This window comes from Balaenoptera ricei, chromosome 5 (genome assembly GCF_028023285.1).
Source record: "Balaenoptera ricei isolate mBalRic1 chromosome 5, mBalRic1.hap2, whole genome shotgun sequence".
Lineage (NCBI taxonomy): Eukaryota > Metazoa > Chordata > Mammalia > Artiodactyla > Balaenopteridae > Balaenoptera > Balaenoptera ricei.
In genome coordinates, this window is record NC_082643.1 from 65,875,615 (window position 1) to 65,896,925 (window position 21,311).

General features: G+C 43.8%; 1 protein-coding gene across 1 annotated transcript in view; it reads left to right on the forward strand.

Annotated features, from left to right (window-relative positions):
• Positions 1-3,741: 3,741 nt before the first annotated feature.
• IGFBP7 (insulin like growth factor binding protein 7) overlaps positions 3,742-21,311 on the forward strand; it is a 74,430-nt gene continuing 56,860 nt past the window's right edge. The window contains exon 1 of the mRNA XM_059922923.1: positions 3,742-4,274. Within this exon, the coding sequence (XP_059778906.1) occupies positions 3,800-4,274 (475 nt within the window). The 5' untranslated portion in view covers positions 3,742-3,799. The remainder of the gene's footprint in view (positions 4,275-21,311) is intronic.

The following is a 21,311-nucleotide window of genomic DNA, read 5'->3' on the forward strand; positions in this document are numbered from 1 at the left end:
AAGAACTGGAGCAGGATGTTCCTCAAATTTTCCTAAATGGCCCTACCTCAACCAACCCCACCAGGCACACTAACCCCCTCTCTATATAAGGAGGTTGGGGCTAAGAGCCTAGTGGAGGATGCATGGGGTTTCTCCTCCCCTTCCGTGCCTGTCCCCCCGGCCAAAGAAGCCAAGTAAAGGGGGAGAAGCCAACATATTTGTGACGATTGCAATAAAGGGAGACAAACACTCCATTTTCCAGTTAGACATCTAACTGCTGGGAAGGATGGGCACAGAGGGACACAGCAGTGTAGGCTGCATGACACCATGGGTTTCCTACAAACGCCACTGAAGTTTGCTGGCCAGAGAAGTCTTGAAGATGCCCCGCCAAGAAGGATGCTTGCCAGGTACTAGGACCCATCAGTGAAGGGTACTGGAGTGTACTATGGGTTTGGGCAGGAGAATTTTGAGCTGAAGTAGGATAGAAGAGAAGGAGCTGAAAGGCTCATGTGTCATTGCCCTTCATCTAAAGACCTCCAGGAACATACCTGTAGTCAAATAAGTTGGGTTTATTACCCATCTTAGCAAGAGAGAATGGACTCCATATGGAACTGTTGGGGGTCTCAGTAAGAGGAAGTTATGAAATTATTATGGGCTTTGGGCCTTGGTTGAGTAATTTTGGGAAAGGTCTAAGGAAGCAGGAGCTTGCTCTAGATGGGGAGAATTCTGTGATTGAGTATCTCAATAAATCTTATCTATAAGAAAGGCAGACTTGAGCAATGTAAAGCTATAACTGGTAAAGCAGCAGTCTTATTTAGTGAAGGGAGGAGGGTTCTTGGTATTTTGTGGGTGGCACCTTGTGGGGAGGATCTTGCCCTTATGACTCTCAGAGGAAAACAACCCTGCTGGCACCTTGATCTTGGACTTCCAGTGTCCAGAACTGTGAGAAAATAAATTTCTGTTGTTTAAGCCGCACAGTCTGTGGTATTTTGTTATGGTAGCCCTAGCAAACTAATACAGACCTATAATAAGTAAAGAGATTGAGTTAATAGCCAAACACTTCCCATGAAGAAAAACCCAGCTCCAGATGGCTTCACTGAATTTTACTAAACATTTAAAGAAGAATTATACCAATTCTTCACAAACTCTTCCCAAAAAAGCAGAAGATAAGGAAACACTTCTAACTCATCCTATGAACCCACTATTACTCTGATAACAAAATCAAAGACATCACAAGAAAATTACAATCCAATATCTCTTATGAATATAGATGCAAAAATCCTCAGCAAAATATTAGCAAATCACATCCAGAAACATATTTAAAAGGATTATACATCACTATATAACAAGTGGGATTTAATCCAGGAATGCTAGCTTGGTTTAACATTCAAAAATCAATAAAATAAAATACAACTTTATTGATCATCTCAGTAGATGCAAAAAAGACATTTGACAAAATGCAATACCTGTTCATGATAAAAGCACTCAACAAACTGGAAATAGAAAGCAATTTCCTCAGTGTAATAAGACCATCTATGAAAAACCCACAGCTAACATCTTAATGGTGAAAGACTGAAAGCTTTCCCTCTAAGGTCAGTAATAAGGCAAGGAAGCTCACTCTCACCGCTCTATTCCACATTATACTAGAGGTTCTAACCAGGGCAATTAGGCAAGAAAAAGAAATATAGGTCACCTAGCTTAAACAGGAAGAAGTAAAATGCTTTCTGTTTGCAGATAACATATCCTGTCTCCACATCTAGGCTCTTCGTCTCACCAGAACTGAAGCTGAATGGGTGACAATATCTTCTTTCTTGGAAGGCAGGGGTTGTCAAGTTTCTTTGTAAAGGCCCCATTTTCCTGCCTTTTCTCCTTCTTGTGAATAACCACATCTCTTCTTATTTTCAAGTCCTCCAGATTGGTGTCATCACACAAAGCCCAGGCACCCCCTTCAGTGATTAAAAACCCTACTTACTCTTCTGCTTGCTGGGCAATAAGGGTCTCCCCATGCCGCCAAAGGGATTCTACTGTGCCTCGTATTTGCCTTCTTACTGCTGGCTCCAATGCAGGGTTTGAAAAACACTGTGGTGTACAGCCCTTAGTGGTGCAGTGCCTGCCCCCTACTCCCCCAACTCTCCCATACACAAAACTTTGCAGAGCCTGAGGAGGTTTCATCTGGCTACAGAGCCCACCCTGCCCAGAGCTGACTTGATAAGCATCTTTATTGGCTGTCTTCCCCTCCGGCTCACTCCCTACCGCCTCTGCCCCCCCCAGTTGGTATGTCCTGACATGGCCTCTCAGGTAAACTACTTGCACTGGAATCCTTGTCTCAGGTTCTGGAGATCCTAAAACTACCACAGTTTTAACAGGTCATGAAACCAACTTAGTGAACATTGACCAGCGAATTAATAAAATTGAGATAGAACAGGCAATATCAGAGTGCACTCTCTGCATTTGTTTCAGTTTGGGACTGTAGAAGACTGGGTCATGTAAACTCTATTACTGAGGGACAAGGGCAAGAATACTTAGAAAAAGTCTGCTCCAAAGACTTTTCATTGTTTTATAAACAATTGTCATGCCAACACATGACCTTTAAAAAAAAAGTGCCACTTTTCTATAATATGCTAAGGAGAGGCCAAAGAATAGGTGCTAGGTTTTCTGGTTAGGAGGGTGCTTGGTTTTTTATTCTCTGAGTTTTGTGACTATTTAATTTTCAGAAAAGTTTACAGTGATTATCCCAGGAAGACTTTGGTGAGAGTGACATCTATACATTGCTGGTGGCATAATGAACCGCACACTTTGAGTTAGCAATCCTATAAATCCTTGGATTTGTGCTAAGAAAAAAGAACTCAGATGCGACGTGCAGAATGACACACACTGCAGTGTTGTATATTTAATAAACATGGAAACAAAAGTCTGGGTAAGAGGGATTTGAAGAGCCCTTTTTCTTGGAAAAAAAGCTTTGAAGTTGAGTTTGCGGAGCACTTTTCAGAAAGACTGAGGAGGAATTGTCAGTCGTTTACATCAAAAACCTCACGGAATGACTGGTGAAAACTGGGGTGCTTTAGGGGCCTCAGTGGCACCCCCAGCTCTGCTCGGTTCTCCGGAGAGGTTTGATGTAGGTCCAGCACCACATATTATAAACGGAAGACATGACCTGTTCTCGCATGGGTTCCAGTACTCACACTTAAAACTTGGCATATGGAAGCAGTTATGAGGTGCTGAGAACAGGAGTGGTTGGCAATGGTTTGTCCTTTTAGCTTGGCACCCACGACCACACCGGGCCTGTGGCCAACGGGGACACAAAATCCCCAAGCGGGGTTTGCAAAACTAATTGTTCTTAAAAGAGCTTCCCAAACCGCAGAGCAATCAACACTCAGGTCTCCCAGACTCACGGAGAATATAATGGATTACACATGGAGTCATCTCAAAGCTGTTGTTAATAAGTATGAATACCCGGACTGCGAGAGTCGAGGGACCAGAGGGGAGGGAACTGTCTTCACTGTGGGAGAGCCCCAAAGGACGGGGTGCAGCCCTCGGGAGCAGGGGGCTGAGCAGCCGCCGGCGGGGTGCGCTCAGAGCCAAAACCAAAAGCGAAGAGCCGTGAGACGGAGCGGCCCCGGGCCCAGCGGATGCCCCGCCAGCAGGGGCGCGCTCGAGCCCCGCGGTCCCGGGAGGGGCGGTGCAGGCGAGGCGGCCAAGCTCTCGCCGCCCGGGGGGTGTGGTTCCCGCGGCCCGGCCGGGCGGGGCGCCGGGTTTAAAGCGCGGGCCAGCGAGACGCGGCTCACTCGCGCTCCCGCCGCCGCCGCCAACGCTCCCCGCCATGGAGCGGCCGCTGCTGTCCGCCCTGCTCCTCGGCGCAGCCGGGCTGCTGCTCCTGCTCCTGCCCCTCTCCTCTTCCTCCTCTTCGGACGCCTGCGGCCCCTGCGAGCCGGCCGCCTGCCCGCCCTTGCCCCCGCGGGGCTGCCAGCTGGGCGAGACCCGCGACGCGTGCGGCTGCTGCCCGGTGTGCGCCCGCGGCGAGGGCGAGCCGTGCGGGGGCAGCGGCGCCGGCAGGGGGCACTGCGCGCCGGGCATGGAGTGCGTGAAGAGCCGCAAGAGGCGGAAGGGTAAAGCCGGGGCAGCAGCCGGCGGCCCGGAGGTGAGCGGCGTGTGCGTGTGCAAGAGCCGCTACCCGGTGTGCGGGAGCGACGGCATCACCTACCCCAGCGGCTGCCAGCTGCGCGCCGCCAGCCTGAAGGCCGAGAGCCGCGGGGAGAAGGCCATCACCCAGGTCAGCAAGGGCACCTGCGAGCAAGGTGGGCATGTGCGCTTTCCCCTCCGACTCCGACCCCGCCCCGCCGGGCGGGGAGAACCAGGCGCCCCCTTGCGGGGCAGAGCCGACAGGGCGTCCGCGGCCGGAGCACCTGGCTGGTTCCCGCGGCTCCTCCCGTGGGCATCCGGGCTGACTCGGGGAGGGGGGAGTTGGCAGCGGCGGGATTCCGGGAGGGATGGGCGACGCCTCCCTTTCTCTTTTTTTGGTGGTTTTGAGAGTTTGGTGCGTGCGCCAAGAAAGCGAGGACTTGCAGGGCGAGTGTATGTATAGAAAAGATTTCCAGATACCACAGATTCTCCCGTCCCCAAAGCTCACCCAGCTCATGCTAACAGCCGGCAAGTCGATTCGCAAAAGCTGCCCCCACTCTTTTGGGAACCCCAAAATGTCATGTTCTCTTCATTCTTTCTTGGCTTGAGTGTATAGAGATGAAGTCAAGAGATAGGAGAAAGGCGTTTGACGATGAAATACAGTATAAGGACTTTCAGAGAGAAGTTGTTTGTCCCATGTTTGATTGGCTAGATTGCAAGAATTTTAAAAATTGGATTTCATGGTTTCTTAATATTAAGGAAAATAATTCACTTACTGGAAGTTACAGATTCTCAAACAGTAATCTAACTAGCTAATTATTTGTGGGCGAAAAAATACAAACTCTTTGAAGGATGTTTTTATGATGTCGTTTATGTTGTTAACCTTATGACCACTTTGTTTTTCTTTTTCCATTCTTGTGTAATTTGTCCCCAGGATGCACTGTTCAGCAGGAATGCCTTTGAGGTTATGTTTGATCGTTTATTTTATTCCAAACAAGTCCAAGCTTGCCATAAATGAAAGGGGAAAATAGAGTCTGGACTCGCAAAAAAGAAAAAAAAAAAGAGCTTTTAATTCTAATGTCTGCTTAGGCAGTAGTTTCAAGGGAAGGTTAGAAATCCAACCTTGGCAGTCCCTCTCCTGGTCCCAGCCAAGGTAGGAAAAAGGGAGAGAAGAGGCAGTTCTCCTGAAATAACAGAAGCAGCTGCTTCTTTAACACAGCTGAGACTTTCTCCAAGCTTTCCAAGTAATTCTTTTTTTTAGAGTTTTTCCCAGAAGTCCACATGGCTAATAGGTCATCTGCCACTGCTTTCAGAGTTCACTATTGAAAGCCTTAAATAGTGTAACCAACTTACTGTTAACTATTTATATTATCATCACCTTAAACTTAAATCACAATCCAAAATAATTACACACTTTCCCAACAGAAACAGCCCTTTGGGTCTAACTTATCAGTCATACCATGAAAAGAGAAATGGGCATAGCTTAAGAATTCATTCCAAATATTGACATTTTTCTTACACATTCCAAGGGGAATTTTCCCCCACAGTCTTTCCAAATCACTGGAACTTGCCTTATCAGAGCAGAAGAACAGCTTGGTGATGATTTAAGTATTATCGTCAATTCTAGCCTGTAGCTAGTTTTATCCATCTTCTCTCATGCTATTTGCATCTCTAAACCCTCACACAGTGCAATTATAAAATATTGAGACTGATAGTCATATAGAACTAGTCGTATAACCTCATTATCATGAAACCCAGATCCTCAGCATGTCTCCAGACTGCAAACCTCAGGAGGGTACAGACCTAGTTTTTCTTTATGTTTGGGGAAAATGTTAAGAGAAATAGCATCTAAAACTGGAAACCTTGTCATAAATTAACCTTTCTTCCCAACCTAAATTTAGAGATAAGGGGTCTAGTGCCTGGGACCATTTATAGAAGAATGCCAGGGAGAGCAGAAAAGAATGTGAGGTCCACCAGAGTACTTTTCCACAGCAGAGATAAATGGGGCTAAAGCCAGATCTCCTAATATATTTCTCCTGACTCCTGGAAGTGTTTTAACAATTATAGAAGCAAACCCATCAGGGTGCCATTAACTTCTGTGCCATTTAGTATTGGGGCTTTGCAAAGAATAGGAAATGCATTTTCTAGGTTCTTCCAGCCTAGAAAGGGTTCTTCTTCTACCCTCAGAAGAAACTTAAGTTATGCTTCCTCAAGTATTGAGAGGGAGGGGGCATCATTCCTTCTGGTGATTGGTCTCATTTAACCTGCATTTATTGAGCACCTGTCAGGTGTCAGCACTGTGCTAAGATGCTGTACAGCTGAGGATGCACGAAACAGGTCTGGTCTTGTTGATTAACAAAGTATCCATGCAAGTTACAAACCTACCTCCCACAGTGCTTGCCCTGGAGCCCTGGAGACATTCTGAATCTTTTCCCAGTCCCTTCTTTTCTGAGGTCACCACTTACCCACCTTCTGTGGAGAGACCTTGGTCTGCTTGTTTTCTGTGCCTCTGTGATAAGAGGCAAAGCCATCTTTCTAAAAAAAAAAATCTATCTAAAAGGTAGTGATGTAATAATCTCACATCTAAAACTGTTATCATTAATTTAGTGCCATTAGATCTTATTGAGGTCCCTGAACTCATGCGAAACTGGAAGAGGAGATTTGGAAATTCAGTTTAATAAAAAGTTAATAGAGACACCACGATGTGTAATAAAATCTCACAGTCAGAAGAGGACATGGTGCTCCTTTATTCCGGTTCTTGGTTACTCCTTTTGTTCATGGTCCGTTATATCTGAGCTCCTTGGCAATCCCTTGTTCCCTTTGGGTCCCATCCCCTCTTCTTCCTCAGAATTAATTTTTATTTGTGGAATCAGAATTCATTCTTAAGGGTCTTCCTTGCTAGTACCTTTAGTAGCAAGTTAAAACTACCTAGCACTTCACAGTACCTCTTATTTTGGTCTCTTCTGTCCAACCCCCTTTGTGGTCTGGCCACCATAATTGTTTGCTCTTTGCTGTTGTTTATAATCACACCCTCACTTATCTTTCCACCCTTTGAACTCTTAGCCTTCAAGGATCAGCTGGTGTCACTTTCTTTGTGAATCCCCTTGTCTTTCCCCTCCCCACCCCCCATAATGATGTCCTTGTCCTTTTGCAGCTCTGTGTAGGCTTCCAGACTTTTTTTTTTATGTTCTGATTCTGTTTATACATTTTGTGGGGAGTGGAGGGTGTTACTTTTTAAAATTTTTTATTGGGGTAACCTTGGTTTATAACATTAGATAAGTTTCACGCATACAATGTTATGTTTCTGCTTCTGTATACCTGGCAGGGTGCTCACCACCCAAAATTTCTTTTCCATCTGTCACCATACAGTTGACCCCCTTTACCCATTTTGCCATCTACCCTAACCCTAACCCCCTCTGGTAACCACTACTGTGTTCTTTATATCTACATGTTTATTTTTGTTTGGTTTGTTTATTTATTTTGGGGTTTTATTTTTTTTAGATTCCACATATGAGTGAAATCATACAATATTTATCCTTCTCCGTCTGACTTACTTCACTTAGCACAATACCCTCAAGGTCCATCCATGTTGTTGCCAATGACAAGATTTCACCTTTTTTATGGCTGAGTGGTATTCCATTGTGTACATGTACCACATCTTTATCCATTCATGCATGGATGGGCACTTAACATTGTTTCCATATCTTGGCTGTCGTAAATAATGCTGTGATGAACGTAAGGTGTGTATTTCTTTTCAAATTAGTGTTTTCTTATTCTTTAGGTAAATAGCCAGAAGTGGGATAGTGGGATCATATGGTAGTTCTATTCTTAATATTTTGAGGAATCTTCATACTGTTTTCCATGGTGGTTGCACCAATATACATTCCGACCAACAGTGTACAAAGGTTCCCTTTTCTCCACATCCTCACCAACACTTGTTATTTCTTGCCTTTCTGATAATAGCCATTCTGACACAGGTGTGAGGTGTTATCTTATTGTGGTTTTGATTTGCATTTCCCTAATAATTAGTGATGTTGAACATCTTTTCATGTGCCTATTGGCCATCTGTATGTCTTCTTTGGAAAAATACCTATTCAGCTCCTCTGCCCTCTAGCAATTTTTTAAACAATATTTATTGCACATGTACTATGTATGTATATGTGAGCAAGAGGCATTCTAGCAGAATAGTTAAGATGCAGAACTCTAGAACCAGACTCCCTGGGTGTAAACCTTAACCCTGCCACTTACTGAGCTTTGAGCATGTTCCTTGACCTCTCTGGGCCTTGGTTCCTCACCTATAATATAACGATTATAATCATACCTATCTCATAGAATTGTCGTGAGGATTCAATAAGATAATCCATGGAAAGCACTCAATGAATGTTCACTGTTGTCATTATTCAACTTGAAAGTAAGCTTCATGAGGGAAGGGAATTTTTGCTCCCTGTTCTATCCTCAAGGGCCAAGATCAGTGCCTGGCACTAGTAGACGCTTTGAATATATGTTGAATGAATGAATGAATATATGAATTTGCCTGGCACTCTTCTATTCTCGGGGTAAGCAGACTTGAATAAAATAGACAAGATCCCTTTCTTGTGGTGTTTACCATAAGCTTTAGACAGAAACAATAAACAGATATTTTCATGTAGTAGTATGTGCTGTAAAGAATGTACACCATGGCAATAGGATAGAGACTAGGGATGGATGAGCAGTATTAAGTGAGGTGGGCCAAGCCATGCCGAGGACCCTAGTGAGGATTTCAGCAAAGGGAACAGAGCTCCTGAGGAGAGAAAGAACTCTCCTAGTTAATATAGCATCTTCCACTGACTCCAAAGAGCTCTTTGAATGTCTGTCTTCCTCACTAGACTGGGAGCATCCTAGAAGAGGGACTCCATCTTGATTATTCTTCATAAACACAGTGGCTGGCTAATGGTTGGACACTTCCTAAATATTTGTTGATTAAATACAGGAATCCTCTTAAGAAAGTGCCTTCTCATTGGAAATGCAGGCAATGGACTCTGCTGCATGTCTGCCCTCTTTTCTCCTTGCATCTTCTGCCTGTCTGATGTGTAGACCAGGGAGTACATCTGACATTGACTCACCTTGCTTTTAGATCAGAATCAGAAAAAGTCGCATCTCAAAGAGTCTACCCCAGCCCAATAGAAATGCTTTAAAATATTTTTCTGGCTTCAGTTGCCCTTTTGCAGACAGAAAGTTCCAGAAAGTTGAGTGAGTTGTTGGTTCATTCTTATCCCTTTACCCAGTTTTAATCACTGCATCTTAGGAAAGAATTGAAAACCTGAAGTAGCTTTAGAAAAGAAAAGAGGCAGCCTTGAAGAAGGTCTTAAACGACTTAAGATTCTTTATTTTTTTGTTGAAGTATAGTTGATTTACAATGTGTTAATTTCTGCTGTACAGCAAAGTGACTCAGTTATACATATATATACATTCTTTTTTATATTCTTTTCCATTATGGTTTATCTCAGGATGTTGAATATAGTTCCCTGTGCTATGCAGTAGGACCTTGTTGTTTATCCATTCTATACGTAATAGTTTGCATCAACTAACCCCAAACTCCCGGTCCATCCCTCCCCTCCCCCCCACTTTGGCAACCACAAGTCTGTTCTCTATGTCTGTGAGTCTGTTTCATAGATAGGTTCATTTGTGTCATATTTTAGATTCCACATATAAGTGGATATCATAGGGTATTTGTCTTTCTCTTCCTGACTTCACTTAGTATAATCTCTAGTTGCATCCATGTTGCTGCAAATGGCATTATTTCGTTCTTTTTTATGGCCAAGTAGTATTCCATTGTATATATGTATCACATCTTCTTCATCCATTCATCTGTTGATGGACATTTAGGTTGTTTCCATGTCTTGGCTATTGTGAATGGTGCTGCTATGAACATAGTGGTGCTTGTATCTTTTTGAATTAGAGTTTTGTCTGGATGAATGGCCAGGAGTGGGATTGCTGGGTCATATGGTAATTCTATTTTTAGTTTTCTGAGGAACCTCTGTACTGTTCTCCATAGTGGCTGTATCAATTTACATTCCCACCAACAGTGCAAGAGGGTTCCCTTTTCTCCACACCCTCTCCAGCATTTTTTATTTATAGACTTTTTAACGATGGCCATTCTGACTGGTGTGAGGTGGTACCTCATTGTAGTTTTGATTTGCATTTCTCTAATAATTAGCGATGTTAAGCGTCTTTTCATGTGCCTCTTGGCCATCTGTATGTCTTCTTTGGAGAAATGTCTGTTTAGGTCTTCTGCCCATTTTTCGACTGAGTTGTTTGTTATTTTTGTTTGAGTTGTGTGTGCTGTTTGTATATTTTGGAAATTAAGCCCTTATTGGTTGCATCATTTGCAAATATTTTCTCCCATTCCGTAGGTTGCCTTAAGATTCTTTTAAAGGTCTAGAGAATGGACTTGAGGATACCGGGAGGGGGAAGGGTAAGCTGGGACAAAGTGAGAGAGTGGCATGGACATATATACACTACCAAACGTAAAATAGATAGCGGGAAGCAGCCGCAAAGCACAGGGAGATCAGCTCCGTGCTTTGTGACCACCTAGAGGGGTGAGATGGGGAGGGTGGGAGGGAGGGAGATGCAAGAGGGAAGAGATATGGGGACATATGTATATGTATAGCTGATTCACTTTGTTGTGGAGCAGAAATTAACACACCATTGTGAAGCAATTATACTCCAATAAAGATGTTAAAAATAATAAATAAAATAAAATACAAGAGTTTCAAACACACACACACACACACAAGATTCTTTTAAAGGAATGTAATCGAAAGAACAAGTTAATGTTTCTTCATGGTTTGGGAATTAAATGGAATGTGCCTGACCTACTGTTCTACAGCTCTTCAGGAGAGGAATTAACAGGCTGGAATTAAATAGCCACAAGGCACATTTAAATTGCACACCAGGAAGAACTTGCAATAAAAGCTGTTGGATACTGTAAGTGCTATGTGGGAGTCGGGAGAATTCTGTTTCGAAGATTCTCTTTTAGGTTATCTCTCAGCTCCATAAGGGAGGAGGGGAAGTGTCTGGGAGAGGATGTTATAACTTTTAAGATCTTTTACACTCTAGACCTACGCGTCAGAGTGATTGAGCTGAGAAGGCATTTATTTGATGCCCTTAGATACGATTTCCATCTTTCTCTAGAGCCTGCCCTCAGGGTTTATTACAGAGTTGCCTTCTGGAAGAAACTGCCTTATAAGGCTCTCTTTTGGGTAGTTTAGTGACAGAACTCCCTTGGATCCGGTCCAAGGCCAGCCAGCCTTCCCGCATTCTAAATTCCTCCCCACAGTGGATACGATTATGGTGCTTCCTTTACCTCAAGCTACCCCACAAATGATCTCACCTCATCTGTGTTTTTAATTGTACGATAAATAACATCTTGTTTTTAGCAACTGTTTAAAAAAAACAAACCCTGAATTATTGTCAAAAGAACTTTTGAGCCAGGGAACATACGAGTGTAACGTTTGTTGTAGTTTAGATCCAGGAGTGGCACTGTTAAAAAGCTTTGAGATGGAAGCAGACTTAGGAATATGAGTCTGCTACTTTATTGAGTCTACTTACTTTAGGAAATTTTAAAGATTTCCCAGTGAGTCCTTTACTCTTTATGAGGGGGGTAGGAGAGTGGGAGGGACTATAGAAATATCTGAGGAAAGCTTTGCCAAACCTGATTTGTGTGGATTTTTCAGGTTGATCATAGACCATCACCCCACCAGTATCCCACTGCCCCCATGAAGTCTCCAAGAGAAAGTGAGGAGGTCAGGAGGAAAAAAAAAAAAAACAGGTTGATAATGGAGGGAGGGGTGTTTTATTTTTGACTTAAAATTAATGTGTAAAATGGTTGAATTCTGTTTTATCCCAAGCTGGTTTAATGGCAAATGATCTGGTGCCTTTGAAAATGCTAATCTGTTGAATTGACTTAACCATTCTAGGAGGAAAGCAGGGTGAGGTTAATTAGAAATGGCTGGAGCTAGCAAGAACCCCACCCCCACCCCCTCAGGACCTCCACCAAGCAGTGGGTTCCCAGAGAGAGGAGGCGTCCATGAAATTGCCTGGGCCCAAAAGCAGGTCCAGGTTGCAAAGTTTGGTGTCTGAAAAGTAAGAAAGGTTCAGACCAGGTAAGACAGACCGAGTAACCCAGTGTTGACAAAGCCCCGTTCACATGGTCTGAAGTTACTTACAGTTAAGAGTGTTGGCGGGCTTCCCTGATGGCGCATTGGTTGAGAGTCTGCCTGCCAATGCAGGGGACACGGGTTCGAGCCCTGGTCTGGGAAGATCCCAGGGGACACGGGTTCGAGCCCTGGTCTGGGAAGATCCCACATGCCGCGGAGCAACTAAGCCCGTGAGCCACAATTACTGAGCCTGCGCATCTGGAGCCTGTGCTCCGCAATAAGAGAGGCCGCGATAGTGAGAGGCCCGCGTACCGCGATGAAGAGTGGCCCCTGCTTGCCACAACTAGAGAAAGCCCTCACACAGAAACAAAGACCCAACACAGCCATTAAAAAAAAAAAAAAGTGTTGGCAAGGCCAAGGACGAGCCAACATGCTCAAAGTAGAGTTTACCACTATGAAAAAGGAACCCCCTCCAAAACCTCAGGATAACATATATAATAAATGAAGGCACAGTGTAGTCTACCTGCTTCACAGGATCATTGCGAAGGTCAGATTACAGAATGGATATGAAGTCACTGTGTAAAACTGTGCAGCACCAAATAAATGTAAAGAACCATTATTGACTAGACGGTAAACTCCTTTGGGGCCAGAACTCTACACAGTGCCTTGTAGGGTGTGTTAATGATAACTGATGTTTGTGCAGTACTTAGGGTTTCTGTGGATGTTTCCTCCAAAACCTCACAACAGCCTTGGAAGATAAGGGGAATTTATTATCCCAGTTTCCAAATAAGGAACTGAAGGTCAGCCATCACACAGCCAGTAACTAGCAGTTCTGGTACATAAATCTAGGAATTCTGCTACAGCCTTGCTGTTCACAGTGTGGCATGTAGACCCGCGGCATCGGCTCTGTGTACATACTGTCTTTCTCTTCTGTAAACCTAAAATTATTTCAAAATTAACAGCTTAAAACAAAAGTGATTCACAAAGTCAAACTCTTGGGTGTGAAAAAGCATTAGGAAGAGCTTAATGAATTTATCTTGCTTCTGTTTGCCTTTTGATGAATTGACAAGGGGGATATGTGATACATTCCCGTCTAAACTGCTCTAAAAGAGCTCTTTCAATAGCATAAAAGAGAAATTCTATATGATAACAGAGTTGATATCATAGTTTAATTGGCTTTTTGTGGTAATGTGGTACACCTTGTAATAAATGTCATAATATATTCAGCAAAAGATGGTATGTCTTCAATGAATGAGTGTCTCCGAGGCGCCTTTGTACAGATCCCTGAGCCCCGTGTAGAGTCAGCCCCTCCAGGGCCAGACTGGAAATCGGAGAGCCAGTGTCTTTAATTGCAACCAAGAGGCTATTAAAGATCCAGTATGCTGGGGGCAGCTGGCCTGGATATTTTCCCAAGCAGGAGCTCTTGGGGTATAACGTTTGTGTGTGGTGTTTGATCACTGGCCAGGCCTTTCTGGTAACTCCAAGCAGGATGTAGGAGAAAATCACTAAGATAACTGTCAACACACTCAAGTGTGTGCTTTCACCTGAGGTTTTAGCCCTGAGTGCTGACTGAGGCCTGCCCCCAGCATGGAGCCATCAATATTCCTAGTTGGGATAATAATATTTACTCCACATCTGAGCTGTAGTTCATTGTAGGTCAGTACTCTCTGCAGGGAATTTGCATTTTTAGGGACTGAAGCGTGTTTTTTGTCAGTCAAGTGACAACTTGCAGAAGAAGGAAAAATCCACGTAGGAGTTTGAGAACTCAAGATAATCCATTGTGACTTTCTGAGAAAGAGGGAAAAAAAAAAGCGCACTTTAACATTCTAACAGGCGGAAGTGCAGCTGACTCCAATCACCCTGTTCTTTCATGTTGTTTTTCTTGAAGAAGGGGTGTCTCCAGCTTTTTTTGAATCTTGTCTTTTTCTCTGAGTGAGAAAAGCTCAAAGACATTTCATTTACATTAGGGCAGATTAGCAGGCCGGCAGTCAAGTGGTTGAATTGGGAAAGCTTCAGATCTAACATCTGTTCAGCTCTCTTCTGGCCCGACCTCAAGCAAGGTAGGAAAAGTTATCAAGAAACAGATCTCCTGGAACCTTCAGAAGGTTTTGAAAGAGACCGCACAGAAATGAGGCTTTAGGAATTTGTCAGGATAGCCCGAGCCTGCAGGATGCAAAGCCTGCTCCTTCTCCCTGGGAGCTTTCAGAACTTTCTGCTCAGGGAACAGAAATCCAAAAGCGAATTTCAATAGCAGCTGCAGCAATTACACCGCAGCCCTGGCTTCCAGAGGACACCCCTCAGGAAGCCGTAGAGCGCGTGATCCAGAATGAAGTGCTCAGGCGGCAGCGCAGCTCCGAGTTAGAGGAGGTGAAGCCACGGATCCGTGCGGCGAGGCCGCTTATTAGAGATGCTCAGCCCGGCTGGAGAGGGCAGGCTGGGGCAGAGATGAAGATGCTGCCTGAGTTTTGACAGGTCGGGACTGTGGAGCCAGAGGCTGCTCTCTGCTCAGGTGTGTCTCAGATCAGAGCTGCAGAGCAGAAGACAGAAGCTGATCCAGCTTGGCTCTTTCTACACCACCGAGCCTTTGATTCACTAGAAGATTAACTGTCAGGGCCAGGGCAGGCCTGTTCAGGACCCAGTCGTGATGCGGGCAGGTTGTCAGCCCCGCCTCATCTGAAGCCTCTTTCTTTGCACCTGCTCTGCCTGGCCTGTCATTAACGCGCTGCCCCTTTTTCCTGTCTGACTGAGTGCAAAGAAATGTGGTGTTCTTTCTCCGCCTCCCACCCCTTTCTTAGCTACAGAGCCTGGCCAGCAACTTTATAAATGGTGAGCTCTGCTCCATCTGCTCCCTCACCTCCATCCCCAGCCTCATGAGCCATCTCCTGGCTTCCCCCATAAGATCGTGAAGACGCAGACTCTTGGTGTGCCACCCCTATAAGGCAGCCAGCTCGGTCCACATCAGCCAGGAGTTGGCTGTCCCTTCTCTTCTTGATACTCCTTTGGGATGCAGTTTTTCAGATGTCTTAGGAGCCTAATCCATTCCGTGTTATCAGCCCCAAACCCTGTGACCCCTCTCAGATCCAGTCCAGAGGGTGGGGGAGATGGCCACATCCCATGGTGACCATGGGCTTAACAGGTCCCCAGGCCTGACCCTTGTCTTCAACTCTTGTGACTATGCTGGTCACCAGAAACCAAAACGTGGCTGGTATGCGTGGGGAAATACAGCAGAGGGGTGAGTATGTGAACTTTGGACTCGGACCACCTGAGTCAAATTCCTCTCCGCCACTTAACTGTTTGTGTGACTCTAACCTCCTTGATTCATAGTTTTCTTACGTGCAAATCAAGTATAATAATAATGTCTGCCACTTAGGGTTGTTGGGAGCTTAAATGAGATACATGAAAAGCACTGGTACCTGGCATATAGTAAAGTCTCATTAAATGCTGTTTTCATTTAAATTTTTATTGTTATTAGCATCATAAACCCTGGTATGAGTTAGTTTATAAGTGCCTTGACTGTGACGTGTTGATGTCTTAACTTTGACGAATCCAAACTATCTCCAGGTTAGATCTGAAACCTGTGTTTAGATCTATGCAAACAAAATAGCAATATAATGTTCTTATAAACAAATCCCTGGAAACTTCCATCTAGCTCTTGTTCTTGCCCTTCAAGGATTCCAGGACAGGGAGTCCTACTCCATCTGGGAGAGATCCCAGAGTCCAAATGCACACAGTCACATGGGAACCCCTCAGGATACCTGCCAGAGGGTTCACTTTGCTTTTACAGCATGGAATATTTCCATCTTCGAGCACAGGTCACACACACAATATTTCCTAATAACACCTTTTATGTATAGAGGACATTTTGGATTTTCAGGACACTCAAATTCAGTAATTACTGGTCTATTTCTTCCCTACATCTATAGGAAATGTTGTGGGGTTTTGCTGGTTGGTTCATTTAAAAAAAAAAAAAAAAAAGTGGAGATATTGTCTCCAAAGAGGAATGTGAACCAAAAACACAGAGATTGGCAGAGGAAGAGTATGATTAGTATCCATTAAGTACATATTGGGTATTATCCTTGACTTTTAGGGACTTATTGTTGGAAATAATAAAGTCTTTTGTTTGCAATTCATGTGTCTCTTCTTTGGCTTTCATATGTAGCCTTAGCTTAGCAGGAACTCATTTTAAAAAATCAAATGTTTAACTATAAATGGGCATATTTAGACTCAGGAAGGTACCCACTTAGGTTGGTTCTTTGCATCCATCTGAAAAGTGATAGCATCCACTTCCCAGTGTAGGGGGGAAAGCAGAAGAAATGAGGGTGTGGAGAAGAGATTTAAGAAGCTGGATAACTTTTCAGATTCCCCAGCATCAGTAATTTTGAGTGAAGTTGACAGAACATTGGGACTACTGCCTCTCCATGCACTATATACGCTATCACCTTCTAAAGCAGTAGTTCTTGACCTTGGCTGGACACCAGATCACCTAGGGAGTTTTATAAAATGCTGATGCCTGAGTGCCACTCAAAGATCTGGTTGTTTTTTTTTTTTTTTTTTTAGAGTATTTATTTATTTATTTATTTATTTATGGCTGTGTTGGGTCTTCGTTTCTGTGCGAGGGCTTTCTCTAGTTGCGGCGAGCGGGGGCCATTCTTGATCGCGGTGCGTGGGCCTCGCACTATCGCGGCCTCTCTTGTTGCAGAGCACAGGCTCCAGACGCGCAGGCTCAGTAGTTGTGGCTCACGGGCCTAGTCGCTCCCGCGGCATGTGGGATCTTCCCAGACCGGGGCTCGAACCCGTGTCCCCTGCATTGGCAGGCAGATTCTCAACCACTGCGCCACCAGGGAAGCCAGGGAAGCCCCTAAGATTCTGGTTTAATTGGTTTGCTTGTGATCTGGGCAGCAGGACTTTTAAAAGCTCCGCAGATGATTTAATGTCCAGGCGAGGTTCAGAACCATTGTTCTTAAAAGACTTCATGTGACCTAGGGGGTGCATCATTTCCTCGGGATGATTATAATAATGAGGGGCCAAGTTTTGCTCAGTTTATCCAGCTTCTAGTGTTTTACAGCAGGATGACTTCTCAGGCTATCTAGTACACCATAGGAAGCAGAAGCCCTAGGAAACATGATCACTCGATACAACGCAAGCAGTGTGGTGGCTTGGCTGCTTCCTGTCTCCTTGATTATTTCAATGCTGTAATCTGAATCAGACGGAATGAAAATATTTCTACATCCATCGGTCTTGTTGGTATTAAATAAAAGTTTGAGTACCACAGTACTTTAAGAAAAGTATTCACCTAAATCCACACAATCCAACCTTTCCATTGCGTCACTATAACATAAGTTCCATGAGCCCAGTGCTTTTTTTTTTTTTAAAGGAAAGCCCTTTAATTTATTATTTTATTTTTAGCGGTGTTGGGTCTTCGTTTCTGTGCGAGGGCTTTCTCTAGTTGCGGCGAGCGGGGGCCACTCTTCATCGCGGTGCGCGGGCCTCTCACTGTCGCGGCCTCTCTTGTTGGGAGCACAGGCTCCAGACGCGCAGAGCCCAGTGCTTTTTATCCTTTTTGTTCACTGTTGAATTCTCAGTGGCACTAAATAGACTGCAAGGTTACAGTGTGAGACCAGGAACAAGAAGGGGGGTGTCGCCTTGTTCGACCTCAGCTGGGCCTCACATTTTTTGCCACTCTGTGCATGTCCAAGGATGATTTGATTTGGGGGTTACAAATAAATTTTAGCAAGTAGGTGGATTCGCAAATACGGAACCCACAAATAATGATGATCAACACTGTTAGAAAGGGTCAGATCAGTGACGAGCAATAGGGAACTACCAGGGTTTCTGAAAGCAGAGCACACGTATGGGTTATGCCTCCTTTGCATAGTTCTGGTGCTTGGAGGTGCTTGCTAAGCAGGTGCTTAGAGATTATTCTTGGACTCTTGACCCAGTTTAACAAACACACGTGCTATCCCTGTGTTGACTGTCCCCGTGATCAGTCTTTATTTTTGCACGGCACCCACCTGCAAGCAGGACTCCCATCCCAAAGGCGTTCATGAGAAGTGTAGATTTTACTAAGTCTTTGTAGGGCGGCAGGAAGGTCCTCCTGTTTCTCTCTCCAGCCTTACCACCAGCTGGTCTTCTGGGTGCCCTTCCTTCCCTCACGCAGAGCCAGGCTCATGGTGCCATCCCTCACCTTGCCTGCAGCCGGGCCTCTCATCCCTCTCCAGGTTTACGCTTAGCAGTTAGGCTCTGTCCTGGCTCCTGTGAGTTCTCGCATCACTTAACTCGGGAAACAGTGGTTACCTGATCCTCACTGTCATTAGAAGTGGAAAATTATAATGATTTCCCTGTCAGTCAAGTGCCTGCTTTTTCTAAATGCTGTGCAAGGTGCCATAATGAGGAAATTTGCAGTGGTGAGGAAGATAACGCCCCTTCTCTAAGAAGCCTACAAACCTGTGGTCCATCTGGTGGTTTGTAAAGTGTGGGAAGGCAGAAGTGGCAGTTAGACTAAAATAAAAGAGCCCTTTGTAAGTCAGGTTAATAAGAATGCATAGGAGCAAAGAATACACACACACATATGTACTCACCTCAACTCTTTATCATTGGAAGCATATATTTTCTGTGCAATTTATACTGGAAGGGAAAAGATGAACAAAAGTACATTCATGTTTGTGGCCTATGAATACATCATAATTTAATTAGAGACTTATGAGCTTATACATAATGTAACTATGGCTAGGTATGTAGTATATAAATGAATTACCTATTACTTTGCCCAAAGTGCCATTCTGGAGAGGAGACGAGTGAATTTTGTTTTTGTTTGCTCAGAATTGAACTAAGGATAGAATATTGATCCAAAAGAATCTTTAAGATTGTGTTTAAATACTTTGGTAACACTAAGAAAAAAAAAAATACTCAGTAAATTCACTTTGCTCTACCTAATTCCCTGGCAATGTGTAAAAGCAAAATTTTAAACAGGGGCAATGACCTACTGAGACCAGGAGGATATATTTTGCGGTTGCTAAACATCCATCAAGATGTTTAGCTTTTGGGACAAACCACAGTGGGTTTTAAATGCTAGACTTACATATCCTTGTTCATTTAATTTCAGCTGTGTGTTCTGGGAATGTTAATTCCCAGAATTAATTTCATTTTCAATAAAGATCTTTGTTATTGAAGAAAAATGTTAAAGAAATCTGTAGAATTCATTGAAATCAATCATATTTTTATTCTACCCAGTTCATATTATATTTTATTCTAGTGTTTTTCTAGGCATGTATTATACAACCGTTTCTGATAGTGCTATCCATATATTTTTTACATCTTGTTTTTCATTTATAACTATTTTCCATGTGTTTAAAATGTTTTATAAATATTCACGATGTTGCATAAGCATTTGAATGAGCCATAATTTACTCCAGTTTTCCTCTGTCAAAAACAAGGTTTAAATTCACAGCTTTGGACATATAGATCTTCTTTCTTCTGCATTATTTCTTTAGAATAGATTGCAAATTAGAATTACTGATTCAAAGGTGTGAACATTTAAACATTTTTTGATACATGTTGACATTGGTAGATTCCAGTTTAAAAATTAGCCTCTCCAAAATAATTTAAACAAAAGGCCAAAAGCAAAGCATTTCAATATGCCATTGGAATTACTTTTTAATTATCTTCAGACTTGGGTTATACTTGTGACTGTCCCTCTCTGATGGCATAGAGACCATTGAGAGTTGCTCCTTCAGCCCAGTTCCCATTTATGAACTTTGTAATGACTGGCCAAAAAACCAAGGGCCCTGCCAGTCATCCAGTTTGCATCCAAGACTGCCAGGCATCGGGAATAGTTCAGATCAGCTAGAACTCTGCTTACATCATTGAATTGGGGTTTATACAAAGCACGGGCATCCCTGCTAGAGTAGCTTGAAAATGTCTGTTGCAGCGGCAACCACCTATATGAGACGTAAACAGTAAAACCTTTGTGAAATTTGGAAGGTTTGTCTTGAGTATTTTTTTCACAGAAGAAAAAAAATAGCCTTCACAACTTTATTTGACTACAGCCAAATATACGTACAATTGATTCTCGGCATCTCTTTTAATACGAGTTGTGTGCAAAATACCGAGCCCATGGTTTGACCCCTGTTTCATCTCAGTTTGTGAGATGCACTGTTACTCTCCACCTTTCAGTGAGAGCCTGTGGCCTGCTCCACTTCATAAAACTGGAAAAGAATCTACTTACGACATTTTACTGCACGTGTCCTTGGAGCTTTCCTTGGGTCCTTAAAGAGACTGGCAAAGCCTTGTTTCTTTTTTCCTTAAGTCCTTTAATCTCCAGCACATTCAGCAACAAAAGTCTTTTGTAAGGCAGTTATTCCAGCTAAGACAGTAACTAAACAGTGCCGAGAATATATTTATAAAATGGAGACTCTGTATGTGATTGTTCTGGTGGAATTTTTCCCATATTTGACTGGGAGAGAGGGATACTAACAAGACCTTAAATCAACGTAGCACAGTACAGTTTATAAGCATTTTCACATACATGCACACATATATCACCTTTTAAATCCCCACCAGAACCCTGTGGTGTGTTATTCCCACATTATAAATTAGGCAACCATGATTCAGTTTGAGTGCCCAAACAGAGCCCTAATTAAGGGGGAATCCAGTGAAGCTGGAGCAAGGATTTTGGGTGAGCTGCTGTGTAGATGGGCGCACACAGACATACCTGTGTGCCCACATTTAAAGCCACAGGAAGCTAAAATTGAGTTTCAGAGCCAGTTAAACATAAATGCTTCATTCCAGTTCTTGATCTGTGGATTTCAGTTGCCATTCCTAAACTTGTGTCTCCATTAAATTGCCTGTATTGTGTTTTGTTTTGCTTTTTGGAGGGGGCTGCGTTGGGTCTTGGTTGCTGCGCGCAGTCTTTCTCTAGTTGTGGCGAGCGCGGGCTGCTCTTCGTTGCAGTGTGGTGGCTTCTCTTGCAGAGCACGGGCTCTAGGCATGCGGGCTTCAGTAGTTGTGGTGCGTGGGCTTCAGTAGTTGTGGCTTACGGGCTCTGGAGCGCAGGCTGAGTAGTTGTGGCGCGTGGGC